Here is a 14,586-nt window from a genome sequence, read left to right as displayed (position 1 = left end):
CAGTCATTATCGCGTGGTAATCACAACTGATCAGTGCTTGTCGACTGATGATAAATGTTGCTTCTAGAAGCAACAAAGACTGGACCCTCCCCAATTGGACTTCTCGACTTCCGTGTGATGGGAGACAATGGCAGCTCCGCGGCAAATGTCGAGACCCGGGGAAACATGCTATTAAAGGAACTCATTCGTTGAGTAGAGAAATAAAGTTACCACTGGCACACAAAAAGAAGATCATACTTTGGCGACACACGAGATTTAAGGGAAGTAAGAATGTACAAATTGACAAACGACATGATCATCTGAAGACATAAGCAAGCTTCTCGATTGTGTAGTTTATGGGGGACAGGGGATTGTTTAACCGACATCTCCACGTCATTTCAGTTGAACCTCCTCGCACTAATGATGTGATCAAAATGTCACTTCACCTAATGAGTCTCATCTTACAGGCTAAAATACCCGTATGACCAACTGATAATAACAATTATGTCACTCAAATATAATTTATTGCCAAAAGCCCTTTTCCCTTTATTATGATGGAGGCTTAGAGATTTCCCAGCAAAGATACGTGCACCAGTGATGAACTGCTATCCGTATCGTAAACATAACGTAATATGAGTACATTCATACAGTCGTGTAAACACGGTCTGAGGACGAACTGGTCATGCGTGAGAAGACAGAGTATTCATGACACCAAGTGAACTTCTAGTTCATAAACACTGAGCTTTCTTTATGAGGTACGGAACCCCGCATTAAATCTTCGGAAGGTAGAGTTGGGTAGGGGGTGGTTGTAGGGGCGGGAAGGGTATGGATGAGGGATAGAGGTGGGCGTGAGGGATGGAGGTATTGTTTGGGGTGAAGTAGCGATGAGGAGTGGATGTGGGGGTGAGGGATGGAGGTATTGTTTGGGGTGAAGTAGTGATGTGGAGTGGAGGTGGGGGTGAGGGATGGAGGTATTGTTTGGGATGAAGTAGTGATGAGGAGTGGAGGTGGGGGTGAGGGATGGAGGTATTGTTTGGGGTGAAGTAGTGATGAGGAGTGGAGGTGGGCGTGAGGGATGGAGGTATTGTTTGGGGTGAAGTAGTGATGAGAGGTGGGGGTGAGGGATGGAGGTATTGTTTGGGATGAAGTAGTGATGAGGAGTGGAGGTGGGGGTGAGGGATGGAGGTATTGTTTGGGATGAAGTAGTGATGAGGAGTGGAGGTGGGGGTGAGGGATGGAGGTATTGTTTGGGGTGAAGTAGTGATGAGGAGTGGGTGAGGGATGGAGGTATTGTTTGGGGTGAAGTAGTGATGAGAGGTGGGGGTGAGGGATGGAGGTATTGTTTGGGATGAAGTAGTGATGAGGAGTGGAGGTGGGGGTGAGGGATGGAGCTATTGTTTGGGATGAAGTAGTGATGAGGAGTGGAGGTGGGGGTGAGGGATGGAGGTATTGTTTGGGATGAAGTAGTGATGAGGAGTGGAGGTGGGGGTGAGGGATGGAGGTATTGTTTGGGGTGAAGTAGTGATGAGGAGTGGAGGTGGGGGTGAGGGATGGAGGTATTGTTTGGGGTGAAGTAGTGATGAGAGGTGGGGGTGAGGGATGGAGGTATTGTTTGGGGTGAAGTAGTGATGAGGTGTGGAGGTTGGGGTGAGGGATGGAGGTATTGTTTGGGATGAAGTAGTGATGAGGAGTGGAGGTGGGGGGTGAGGGATGGAGGTATTGTTTGGGGTGAAGTAGTGATGAGGTGTGGAGGTTGGGGTGAGGGATGGAGGTATTGTTTGGGGTGAAGTAGTGATGAGGAGTGGAGGTGGGGGTGAGGGATGGAGGTATTGTTTGGGGTGAAGTAGTGATGAGGTGTGGAGGTTGGGGGTGAGGGATGGAGGTATTGTTTGGGATGAAGTAGTGATGAGGTGTGGAGGTTGGGGGTGAGGGATGGAGGTATTGTTTGGGGTGAAGTAGTGATGAGGAGTGGAGGTTGGGGGTGAGGGATGGAGGTATTGTTTGGGGTGAAGTAGGGATGAGGAGTGTAGGTGGGGGTGAGGGATGGAGGTATTGTTTGGGGTGAAGTAGTGATGAGGAGTGGAGGTTGGGGGTGAGAGATGGAGGTATTCTTTGTGGTGACGTAAGAATGAGGAGTGTAGGTGGGGGTGAGGGATGGAGGTATGGATGAGAGGTGGGGTGAGTGATGGAAGTAGTGGTGGGGCTGAGGGGTAGTTGGACGTAAAGGGTGTCCTAAAATTTAGTCCCGCCTGCAAACATGTTTTCATAAACTCATGGACAAAATATAAACTTAATTTAATGCATGAAGCTAATGTATTACGGATGCAGAACAATAATGCTTTCTAGAGGAGACTTAAGGTATGGTCTGTAATGCATCTGGTGCGATAAACGGAATATGTATTTCGCAAAATGTATCACATTGCTAGATATTGTTCGACATGAAGGGGAAGATGACTATTGGAACGTTGGAGTGATCCCTCTTGTCATACAGTCTTGTGGGGAATGGTTGGTTACTCTGAATCTTTATGAATAGATCTAAATATGAAACGGACGAGGTGGCCTAACTGGTCTTTTTTTAATTTCTCATTCAGCTTGGTATATCAGTGGCAATGTCCAATGAGTACTTTACACTACGTTATGTACAATATAAGATAAAATAAATGCAGCAGCAGAGTAGAGTACAGGTAATATACATAAAGGTATATCATACGCTATGTATATCACATCTAATGGCCGGTATATCGTACACGTGTACAGTTAAATGCACCCATGTGGTGGTATGTTGTACGTTATTAACTCTGCCGTGCTACTGTGTGTCTCGGTCTCATTGTAAAAATCCTGCAAATTGTTTGTGTTGAATTCTACATGTTTCACGTAGTTTTCGTGCGAATTAATGATGGAGACTAATGCCGATCGTAAATGATTCGATAAGCTATCTCTTTATGAGGCAGTTCAGTTTGACCAGATTATCCAATACATGCGCGGAGTGGCAGGCAGGTGTAATTGGAATCACTGGTAATTACACCTCGGTCCTGGCGATACGAGAGTTTGACACTTCCGTGTACTATCATACAATACTGACTACTGATACCAGTTTGATGCTGGCCACTGACCCTCCCCTATCTCAGCGCTTCGAATAACGTCAATCACAGCCCTGGAAGATAGTGCCAGTATATCTACTCCGTACACATGCGCTGGTATTTCAATTCAGTGGATGATGCTGTTTGGTAAATTGTCACACATGACTTACACCGGACTCAGTCTCTGAAAATATATCATTATGATAGAAACAAGTAACGATATACATTCAAATTGAAAAGGAGCCCCAGTGAATGGGAGTTTCAGAGCCTGTGGAAAATCTAGATTTGGTTCAATTATGTTTATAGCATAACAATAAGGGTTGACGAAAGGAAAATATGGGATACGCTGACATACAGGAACAAGATTGGTGAATATTAATGCAAGGTTACAATGGGATGAAGTGAAGTGGTTGGTGTTGGCATTAACGGACATAACCATCATCAACGTGACTTAATTACATACTCATCGGACAAGCGCATCTACTTACATGAGCGCACGAACATTTCTGCACACACGGATATAATGGTGCGGTAGGATTATGAATGGGAACAGGTATATTGTGTGGCCATATGGGTGCGGTGTTGAACAGGGATATTGTGTGGCCATATGGGTGCGGTGTTTAACAGGGATATTGTGTGGCCATATGGGTGCGGTTTTGGAGGTAGATATTGTGTGGACATAGGGGTGCGGTGTTGAACAGGGATATTGTGTGGCCATATGGGTGCGGTGTTGAACAGGGATATTGTGTGGCCATATGGGTGCGGTGTTGAACAGGGATATTGTGTGGCCATATGGGTGCTGTGTTGAACAGGTATATTGTGTGGCCATATGGGTGTGGTGCTGGAGGTAGACAGTGTGTTGACATGGGAGTGCGGTGTTGAACAGGGATATTGTGTGGCCATATGGGTGCGGTGTTTAACAGGGATATTGTGTGGCCATATGGGTGCGGTGTTGAACAGGGATATTGTTGCCATATGGGTGCGGTGTTGAACAGGTATATTGTGTGGCCATATGGGTGCGGTGTTGAACAGGGATATTGTGTGGCCATATGGGTGCTGTGTTGAACAGGTATATTGTGTGGCCATATGGGTGTGGTGCTGGAGGTAGACAGTGTGTTGACATGGGAGTGCGGTGTTGAACAGGGATATTGTGTGGCCATATGGGTGCGGTGTTTAACAGGGATATTGTGTGGCCATATGGGTGCGGTGTTGAACAGGGATATTGTTGCCATATGGGTGCGGTGTTGAACAGGGATATTGTGTGGCCATATGGGTGCGGTGTTGAACAGGGATATTGTTGCCATATGGGTGCGGTGTTGAACAGGGATATTGTGTGGACATATGGGGGCGGTGTTGAACAGGGATGTGTGTGGACATATGGGTGTAGACATAAAAACACACATGTGCCCATAATCATACAAAATTGTTTAAAGGTTAGTATTTACTAGATGTTGTGTTGAAAATCACGAAATCAGGGACTTTTAAGCAAATAACTTTTTAAAACCTTTTTAATATAACATTTAGTCGGACCTTACTGTAAAGATATTTTTTATATATCAAAAAAGGAAAAAGAAAACAAAAATTTATTTTCTATTCTATAAACACAGAGTCTTTTTGTTAGGATGTGGTGCCGTAAACATACCGACACAGGAGATTGCACACGTGAAGCGATTCTCCAATAGATAGGTATGTGCATAACGAACAAATATAATAACTGGCGAAATATGTTCAAATGAAGTATTATCCTTTAACACAACTAACGCTTCAACTTTCAACTATCTTGGGACAAGGTGATCCGGATTGATCAGACTGCCCTGCCGAGCCTAAAAACTTATGATGACATTCTCTCCTGTCAATTATGTTTGTAAAGACAATTTAACTATTTTTTCCCCTAATATTTTCATTTTCAGAATATTTTTTTAAACATTTTGATGCATACTACGAAGATAAGGACCACATTTTTCTCTCATATTACTGTAGTTCATACCATGACAAACTAACTATAGTAATATGAAGGAACAGGGTGATCCTGAACTTATTTTGAGTAGTATATTTTTTGGTATTATTAGTCTCATGTTCTACCGTTCTACATATGCGAGAATACACGAGTTAGGATGGGGGTTTGGATAAAGGGTTTGGCAATGGCCGACAGTGACGTTTATGTATGGTCGATAAATTGATTCGTTGATGAACAGAGATCGTACATGGGCAAAACAGAGTTAATATTTCAAGTACATGTAAATAAGAGCGAAAAAAACATTCCTATAACCAACAAAAATCTCTACTAAAAGAAAAGTCCATGAGCATGTGTTTATGAATCACAATAAAATAGTGATGATACCAGGTGCTCGCGAAAAGGTGAGCGGATCCTGTCCTACCAGTGGCACCCGTCACAAATACATGCAAAGGCAAGTCAAATGTTCATCTGAAAACAACATGGGGAACATATGACATAAGACAAGGATATAATCTATACAATTTGTTTTCAACGCCAGCGAATCAGTAAGGAAGGCGGTTTAAAACAGATATGAACTCCTGATATAACTTGGAATCAATGTGTGAAACCGCTTTATCATATTTTGAGTGATGGAAAATGTAGAGCACTGTTATTCGACTCGATATAATTATATTGCTTCATATTTTCCTCTACAGATAGATGACTAACGTTATGATGTAAAATGGAAGTATCGCTCTCTGACAAAGATCTGACAGAATTGTATAATTAACAGCCATTGATTCATCGACTTATTTCAACATCAATGACGTAATTTGAAGCGCATGCTAATCTATTAAATGAACAGAAAACTGATACGTGAAAGAATATTATGACAACCTGTGCATTAATATGCGCATAAGTGAGTGAGGTAATTAAGCAGATGGTCTGAATGTTATAATATGTAAATATTGAAAGAAGCCGATGAACATGGTGACGTGTAATAACAGAGTATTCAATCATTTTCTATTTGATATAGAATTATTTAACATTAAATAATAATTACCATACGTTATCATGAATACACCTTTGTGTATGTGTACGGTTACAACCTGATCGGCAAATGCTTGCCCAGTGCATTCCATCCTGATCGGTCGAATTGGTGTGGCTGGCTCACAACCTTACCCTCAAGCCAGACGTGTTTCAGACTGACTTTGAAAAGGCCCCGCCAATGCCGCTACTTCAGTGTTTGAAGACGTTCGGATTAGAGGTCGGTTTTTTTTCATTATGCTAAGGCACTGTGGATAAAAAGTCAGAGCTAAGGACTTGTCACCAGGTTTAAAGAAGATGAAGAATTCCGGCAACTGTCAAAGTGTAGCAAGTCTCTTCCTTCAGTGCCTCTTGACCAAGTGGAGGATGTATGGGTCGACATCATGGGTCAAGAGGGAGGACTAGTTGTGAAGTACTTAGACTACATCAGTACTTCTTGGATTGAAAGTCCCTGGCACAGACTTACCTGGAACCACTGTGCCAATACGGTCACAGGACGAACAACAACATTGAAGGGTGGCACCATAAAATGAACCCCCTGATATACTACCATGGACTACACGGATTCCGCTGCTAACTTGCTAGACGTGTGGGATTGGACTTTCCATACATATGAAAAGTGTGATCCTATGAACTTCTAGGTGTTAACATCCAACACTATCTTTTGACTTTCATTTCATCCCATGTTATTTTAATTATTATTTATGTATTCTACGATTTTTAACTATCAACTTGTATTAAACTTTTGTTGTTGTCTTTACGCCCCTTAATCCTATGAACTTCTAGGTGCTAAACATCCAACAGTATCTTTTGACTTTCATTTCATCCCTTATTATTTTAATTATTATTTATGTATTCTACGATTTTTAACTATTAACTTGTATTAAACTTTTGTTGTTGTCTTTACGCCCCTATCAGACAAACAGTGAACTCCTCTGATGGTGCTGATCTGTCGAATGTGCTTGAATATACAGTACCGATCGGTCGAACACCATTTTCTTATTCTTAAAGATATATTCGACCGATCAGGATGACACCGTATAAGTGTGGAGACGTATTAAAACAGCACAGCGGCCATACCAGCATGATGTATTCCACGCAATAACATGATTGGGGAAATACAGTCCCAGTTGTCATCTCTACCAAACGCACTGCCGACAACCTACGTACAACCAACCCATCGATCAAAACAAGGCACATCATGCAAGTGAAAGCGTGAGTGTTTACATACTGATAGTGTACGTATAGACCATCGGACACATGGACGAAGTTAGAAGAGAAGAGAACAGGAGCTGATGCACTGTGGACAGAAGATGATATTTGTGATACTTATGACCCTTCCCAAGAGACTTTCCTATAATGGGATGTCCTTCCCCTGACTTCCTCTGACCCACCCACCCTTATAACCCTTAGTCCTGAAACTTGATCACTTATCATGTTCATATGTATAACTTCCTACTAACCGACAGTCCCAAGAAATACCATCCCATTTGAAGACTCCTTGTTTAAAAACAGTTGAGAGACAAATTTACACATTATGTTACACTGATGTCATATTTGCATTTCCATAACATTTTTAAGCTATGGGCATGTGATTCTTATGTTTAAATTAAATATGTTTACGTTTTCTTAACAAATATTCATGGGACACATGCAGAACATACATTTGTACACACTTAAAACTACCTACGGCCAATCGTCCAGTCATTTCCGAGAGACAATATATTATTAAAATACTACTAATGAAATATATAACCTTAAAATATCTTGGAAAGATAAAAATATATACGCATATAAAGAAATGTGTAATTTTCAGAAGTATTTTGTGAATATCAAAACAACAAAATTGGATGCACTTGTACATGTATGAAAGCAGATGCTACGCGACAGGTGTCACATTACCTTTTGCATAATTAGATCATTATACCCTCTACATTTCAGGATTGTCTGGCGTATATGTGAAGAAGTTGGTATTCTGTTTGTGTCTAATATTGTGTGATACATATCAAGACAAATTAAATCGCGTGTGTGTGCGTGCGTGCATGCGTGCGTGCGTGCGTGCGTGTTTGTATGCGTAAGTGTGTATCATGTAATTGCAAGTGTCTAACTGCTTAACGAAATATTAATACATATACTTAAGATACATCATACATGTATATGAGGCTTTGTTACATTAGAACAGCATACTTTTCAATGCATTGAGGAACAACGATCAGTTGTGTTGGGAGCGATGTTTTGTCCAATGAGATGACCACTGCGTTGTATGACAATGCATGACTAATGTGGTAGAAGAAGTAAGATAAATTATTATCCTGTTTTATTTCATACGAAAATGTATCCGATTTATTTTAGGGGTATCCTCCACTGAAACAAAAGTCACGATCCAAAATTACAGAGTATGTGCTATCAGTTTCCCAACAAGGCACCAGTAAATACACCAAATGCGATTGTTCTGATTTAACTGTTCCACTTAAACGACTATAAACAACGGGGATTAAACAAAAGCCACATTAAACTATAACTTAAGAATCATTCAGAGCAAGAGCAAGAATAAAAAGAAAAAATGGACATATTGTTTTCAGGTAATGAAATCCAAAACTGTAACTGTCCTAGATATATAAACACCACTCTTTAAAACAAACAATCTACCTTTGTCCGCCACTTTACAGCCGTGTCATTGGAAACCAATACGTAACACCTTCAACGAATGAGTCAATATAAAAATCAGAACCGAGCGTAACTTGACAAAGAAATTAACAATGCCTAATCCTGCCGCCAACAGAGCAATGGTCGATGTTAGACGGGTGGTCTCGTGTTCCTACCCCCCATGGCGAAGGCCATGTTCCTAGTATATCTCCATTGTTAAATGAGTGCACCTAGTAGGGTAATCCCCATCCTTTAAACACGTCGCCAAGTGTTTATATATATGGAAGGGAAGACGCTGAAGAATCTGTGCTAGGCAATAAACAGGTAATAAAGTCCTAATGATGTGCAAATCTATTGTCATGCATGGTAGACAGGGGTATAGAGTCATTTCAATGCGGACTGGAGGCATTGTTGGTTTGTCAGTTTGTCAAAGGGATGCAATGCATCTGGGACTCATTTACCGTCAGTGGAGAGGTGCTGACAAGCTACTCTATGTCAGTTAAGGTCTTTAATCCAGTTAGTGTCCAACACAAAGTTATTGCCCGACTGTCCCATGTCTAGCGGTGATGTTCTAACATGTGTCGCGCATGTATCACCAAAAAAGGGGAATGTATAGCGTTAGTTTTTAAATTTCAGTTTCCTTAAGAAGAAATTGGGATATCAAATATAGAGGTACATTTGATGTACGATCAAACATAAACACACAGGCCTGCATCATCAGATATCACAACATTTTTCATTGCGGTTGGAAAATTTGGTCATTGACCGAGATTCAAAACATCAGTTGACCTCATAATGTGAGTGAGTTAAAAAATAAGTTTTAACTCACATCGGCAGTATAACAATCATATTGTGACTATATAACTCAAAAGACCTGAAACACTAATTTGTGAAATTGGATAAACGAATTACATGGTATAACACTAGGAAAGGGTTATTTTGCTTTAATCTCATGGATGAATATACTGTATTGGATTTACCACAAGACTACTGTGGAAGAAGCATCTATCTATGCATGAATACTGGAGTACTTCTCCACGAAGAAAGCAGTTGTATACCGTGCGTTGCACCCGTACAATGCACAGCTTCTTTGTATACCACCCGTTACTACTACCCGTACGTATAATATGCCTGGGTCGATCATATTCAAACATAATCGAAGTAATACAGTTTAAAGAAAGAGGCGTTGTTTATTCTTTAGAAAGTAGGATTTGATCACGTTAAAGCGGTTTTGCAATCATCGTTTCTGCCAAAAGGTCAGGACGAGCGACATAAATCATACTGGATATACCCTGAATATGATCCTGCCTTGGTGAAGGTGCAGAGGCCTGTTCTATTGATGAAATATATTATGTAACAGACAAATGTTGTAGGGAGTTTGACCCTAGCATGGGCCATGTCACAATATTGATAAAACATTCTGATACAACAACAGTCAAAAGGTTAGAGGCCACATAGACATGAACTGTTTGAAAAGTAACAATTAAATTGCTCAAATGTGTAATCCGGTATATATTTCACGAGTATGAACAGTGATCTACCCGTATCTTCAATTTTAACATGAATATACGTAAATCAGGTTTTCCCTTCCGTTTAATAGTGCAGTAGGCTCATGTGATGGTTGGCCATGATCTAAATTGGCCTACCCAACTTGTCAAGACAAAGCTAAATTCAGCATCGTGAATCATCTGTCTGAAGAATGAAAACACAATAGGTAATATTGAGTCATAGGTTTTATTTGAAATTCAATCTTTATCACAGGCTTTGTGTTGGATTCATGCAAATGCGACAACGATGATATATTTATAATGACAGCACTGGGTGACAAGTGATCACCAGAGCTGGGGAGGTCAATGAACGGGAAAAGGGAGGGTTACGGTGGAGCTGGGGTAGGGCTACGACGGGATTGAGCTAGGGCTGGGTCGGGTTGGGGCTAAAGGGAGGTTTCTTGCGGGGGGTTGGTGGGTGGGTGGTGGGAGGGTTGGGGCATGAGAATAGAGGGTAGGGTATAATGCGTGGTGGAGGGGTACTGCAGGTAGGGTTGGGTTGTTATTGTTAGGGATGAGAGAGGGGGGTAATGAAAGGGTTGCTCCGGACGACGAAGGTTGATGAGGAAAGAAAGAAGATACACGAATAAAGGAAGCGTTCCTGTGAGATTACCGTACACCAGTACGTGATATTCAGTCGAATATGAAGAGGCTGGAATGGAGGATGATGAAGAGAGATAAACACGAGTTGTTGCGGGGCAGACAAGAAGCGATGTAAGATTCTGAACATCGTGAATAAAGGGGTAAGAGCAGGACAACAGTCACAATTAATACATGGACAAATATGGAAACATATACAAGACACGCGTCATGAAGAATATGGCAGGATAGTACTATGGTAAATATAGAACTTAAAGAAGCTGGGGTAGTGTGGAATTGAGGCCTTTATATTAAACTGAGTATTACTTGACATGGTTATGACAAAAATGAAACAGCTACGTTAAAGCAACTCCCATACCAAAGAAATAACGATACTGTACACGTGTGGGACTTTGGCAACTACTAGCTTAGGACCAGAACAAGCTTACTGGCTATGTACATTATTTACAACATAATCATAATACTGGATGACCCTTCCCGGTATCATCATATAAATACTCTAGCCAATACAATATTATTGTATGGCGTAATCTAGCACCGTGTTTTGTTCATGATATGACAATACCAATCTATAGCACAATGTTTGGTCACCCAGTCAATGGCAACGCAAGTTATGATGAATCAACTAGCCTAAGCCGATGATGGATAGCGCCTAAATAAAGAGATATTTAGAAACGAATAAACTTCAATGCGATGTCTCTATGACACAAGTTTGGTTTTAATTTCAGTCATTAAAACAGTTCTTTGATGTAGTACTATGACGTAACATTCTGGCATTCTCATCATCTCTTCTCGCTGTGTCTCGCTGTGTCTCGCTCCGTCTCGCTTCAGCTAAGATCTGACCGGGCAAAGACGTCGCCAAAGACCGATGGTTCCAGCCTGCCCGACTGTTATTCCCCGGAGGAGTCTGGTGTGAGACAAGGTGACGGTCCATTTCCCCCTTGCTTTGGTCTCCACGTTCGCTGGTGTTCAGCATGACGGAGTAATCATCTTTGGGCGCTGTTCAGCACATTTTCATGATGTTTATTATGTCTAGCGGGACACATCATTATTAGGTTGACTGTCAACGTTTAATCTGCTTTGAAATGGTTTTGAACATATCACAGTCTTATCGGCTTGTCAATGGTTGACTGGTTGGCTCGTCATTTACAAAGAAAGTTCAAAGATTTGCCATTGATGATGTAAGAATATGAAAGTTCTCGAGCAAATTCAGCTGTAGACTTCTTGACAGGATATTCTCCAAACAAACGTTTTTAAACAGTGTAGCTGTCGCCTTCGTGAGTCAAAGGGGGAGCAACTTCTGGCCAGGGAGTCCAGAAAAGGAAGTTTGACCATCGCCCTGTTCAAGACATGTCCATCGTCTCCTCGCCCTTGACGACAACTGTCGTGTGATTGTACAGCCCCTCCGCTATCAGCCGCATTGCCAGGGGGTTCTTGGAACCGGTGCTCTTCTTCAGCTTGGCACGCTTATTCTGGAACCAGATCTTTACTTGCGACTCATTGAGGTTTAGTTCTCCAGCTAATGTCTGTCGTCTCTGTTCAGATAGGTAGTGGTTGTCGTCGAACTCTTGTCGCAGGCGCTGTAGTTGTGCTGTAGAAAACGCCGTCCTTGGACGCTTGTCGTCTTGTTTTTCAGTCTTCTTGCGAGGCTTACGACATCGTGGACCTGAGAAGAGAGAAAATAATTCTAAAAAATAAACCCTAGACTTTAAATAGGGGTTGATGTTTGGAATAATTACTTTACTTGCGTAAATAGACCAAAAACAATAAGTATGAAATATAATCGTAAATGCTATGTGCTTTAGGTATGTTAAACTTTATATATATGTTTTTCTTAAATATCTTGATGCATGTACTGGTATCATGATATATATATATATATATATATATATATTACGTTATTCATAAATATGGTTACTTAAGGGTTTTTTAAAGTTACAACAACATTAAATTCACATTTATATATTTTATAATTATAATAATAAACAAAATCCACAAAACCATTTCCAGAATCAAATGAAATCTCTAACTCAAGGCCTTAAGAGTTTCATATTTTTATAAATGTCACAAAAGCAAAACAAAATAAAAGAGACAAATTTAAAAAGCTACACTATGAGTAAATATGAAGTTTAACGTCCTTTAATATCGAAAGGAAAGGGGATTATATGAGGCATTTTGACCAATATGATAATACGCGTTTAGGTAACTATTTTCTCTGTATGTATCAATAATCAATAAAACCATATTTCTCTTCCTTTTTGTTTCCTGCAACCTCCTTTTCAACACATTGAGGTACATTCCGAGTAGTTCTTTCCCCGACACGCGACTAGCCACCAAACAAACTTCACGGGAAGTTTTAAAAACGATCACTTTTAACTCCCGCTGAATTGCACAAAACCACTGAGATCATCAATTTTAGCAAGGAAACGTCCGGGACTTGAACATAACGGTATAAGCTTGACAAATGTTAACCCATTGAAGAAGCGATAAATGTTTGGGTTAGAAAGAAAAACAAGTTAAACATATTAAATGAGGCGGACCAACACGTCGCGAGAAAACCTCTCCCAAGTCGGACTCGACGAGAGTTTCATTTCTGGGTGAACCTGAGACATATTTGTCGAAGCTGGTGTTGCGGAACAAACTTCACGCTTTACTGAGGAACATACGCAATCATTAAAGCTGATCAACTTGATAAATATTTAGGTATGGAGAAAGAAGCTGACAACATAGGGGTATGATTTCTTTTGAAACTTTTGAATGATTTTCTCAGACTGAATGGAACTTAAAAGCTTGCTTTCTGGTGGAATAAAATTTCATTCATAATTTAGACACACAAAATTAGTTGGAAATACGGAGAATTTAGAGTGTCACTTGACATTTGTTTTACATTAGTTTATTTACACATATTGAAGAAAAATAGACCTTTTTGTAAACGGGTTTAGGCTAGAGCGTGTTTGGAATAAACCGTTTCAAAGCGTTGTGCATGTGTAGAAGAGGTTTGAGATAATATTCTAAATCAAAATCAGAAATTATTCCAAGACAAAACTGTTTTCAAAGTTATAATTTCAACAGCAGAAAAACGGTGTTTCAACTTATTATTTTTTAAATAATTCATAGGCGTTGTCATGTTGTACTTATTATGAATAATAATATTTAAACAAATTCAAAAATATTCACCTGATGATGGTCTGTCTGAATAGCGAGTGCAGAAGACCCAGGCCGGCAGTTCGAATTTACCGGGGGATGCGGTTCCTCCCTTGGGCTTGGTCACTCTCTTGGGCGAGGAGCTCTCCGGTGTCATCACACATCTTGGCGACAGTGGGGGTGGAGAGGGTGTCGTTGACACCCGTCTTCCAAAGTCAGGTTTGAGAATTTCTTCTATGCTAAAATTTGTAATTTTTTTGCAAGGTCCGAGTGGCTGTTCGATCTCTGACATTCCTGCTTCTCTCTTAATCTCAAGTCCGACCACCATTGTGAGATATTACAGTGGGATTGTCGTTCAGAAGCTGAGACGTCGCAATGTGTACGGGGAAGTTCGTCGTACGCTATTTCATATAGCCGTGGTACACTATGAGGGCGGAGCCTAGGGGTGGCTAAGTGTCGGAACATCGACCAGTGAAAACCGCGCTTATCGAATGATCCCGCCCGCCTGGGGGAAGTGACAGCTCATCCTATCACGGGGCTCGCGAGAGAAGCGGTAGTAGACTGTTCCCATATTAGCGTCAACACTGGCCGAAAAACACTTCATCAA

At 41.0% G+C, this 14,586-nt stretch overlaps 2 protein-coding genes across 2 annotated transcripts; both read right to left on the bottom strand.

Moving 5' to 3' along the window:
• Nucleotides 1–702: 702 nt before the first annotated feature.
• LOC139465524 (putative proline-rich protein 21) lies at nt 703–3,258 on the bottom strand. The gene is made up of 2 exons (XM_071247244.1): nt 3,230–3,258; nt 703–2,182 (listed from the first exon to the last, which is right to left on the bottom strand). The coding sequence occupies exons 1-2, from the start codon at nt 3,256–3,258 to the stop codon at nt 703–705; spliced, it is 1,509 nt and encodes a 502-aa protein (XP_071103345.1).
• A 7,202-nt stretch (nt 3,259–10,460) lies between these two features.
• Nucleotides 10,461–14,337, bottom strand: LOC139465340 (homeobox protein engrailed-1-B-like). The gene is made up of 2 exons (XM_071247044.1): nt 14,013–14,337; nt 10,461–12,501 (listed from the first exon to the last, which is right to left on the bottom strand). Exons 1-2 carry the CDS (start codon nt 14,305–14,307, stop codon nt 12,179–12,181), a joined length of 618 nt encoding a protein of 205 aa, XP_071103145.1. The 5' UTR covers nt 14,308–14,337; the 3' UTR covers nt 10,461–12,178.
• Nucleotides 14,338–14,586: the final 249 nt, after the last annotated feature.

This window comes from Haliotis cracherodii, unplaced genomic scaffold (assembly GCF_022045235.1).
Source record: "Haliotis cracherodii isolate W230 unplaced genomic scaffold, xgHalCrac1.p SCAF_18, whole genome shotgun sequence".
NCBI lineage: Eukaryota > Metazoa > Mollusca > Gastropoda > Lepetellida > Haliotidae > Haliotis > Haliotis cracherodii.
The sequence above is the reverse complement of the archived record's forward strand: the minus strand, read 5'-3'. Positions and strand labels throughout refer to the sequence as shown.

Bases quoted from the DNA above. Each gene is read 5' to 3' on its own strand.
- LOC139465524 (XM_071247244.1), bottom strand. From the start codon at position 3,258: ATGATATATTTTCAGAGACTGAGTCCGGT. The intron at 2,183-3,229 runs GTAAGTCATGTG...ACTACCCCTCAG, and splicing joins TTTCAGAGACTGAGTCCGGT to CCCCACCACTACTTCCATCA.
- LOC139465340 (XM_071247044.1), bottom strand. From the start codon at position 14,307: ATGGTGGTCGGACTTGAGATTAAGAGAGAAGCAGGAATGTCAGAGATC. The intron at 12,502-14,012 runs GTGAATATTTTT...CTCTCTTCTCAG, and splicing joins TTCAGACAGACCATCATCAG to GTCCACGATGTCGTAAGCCT.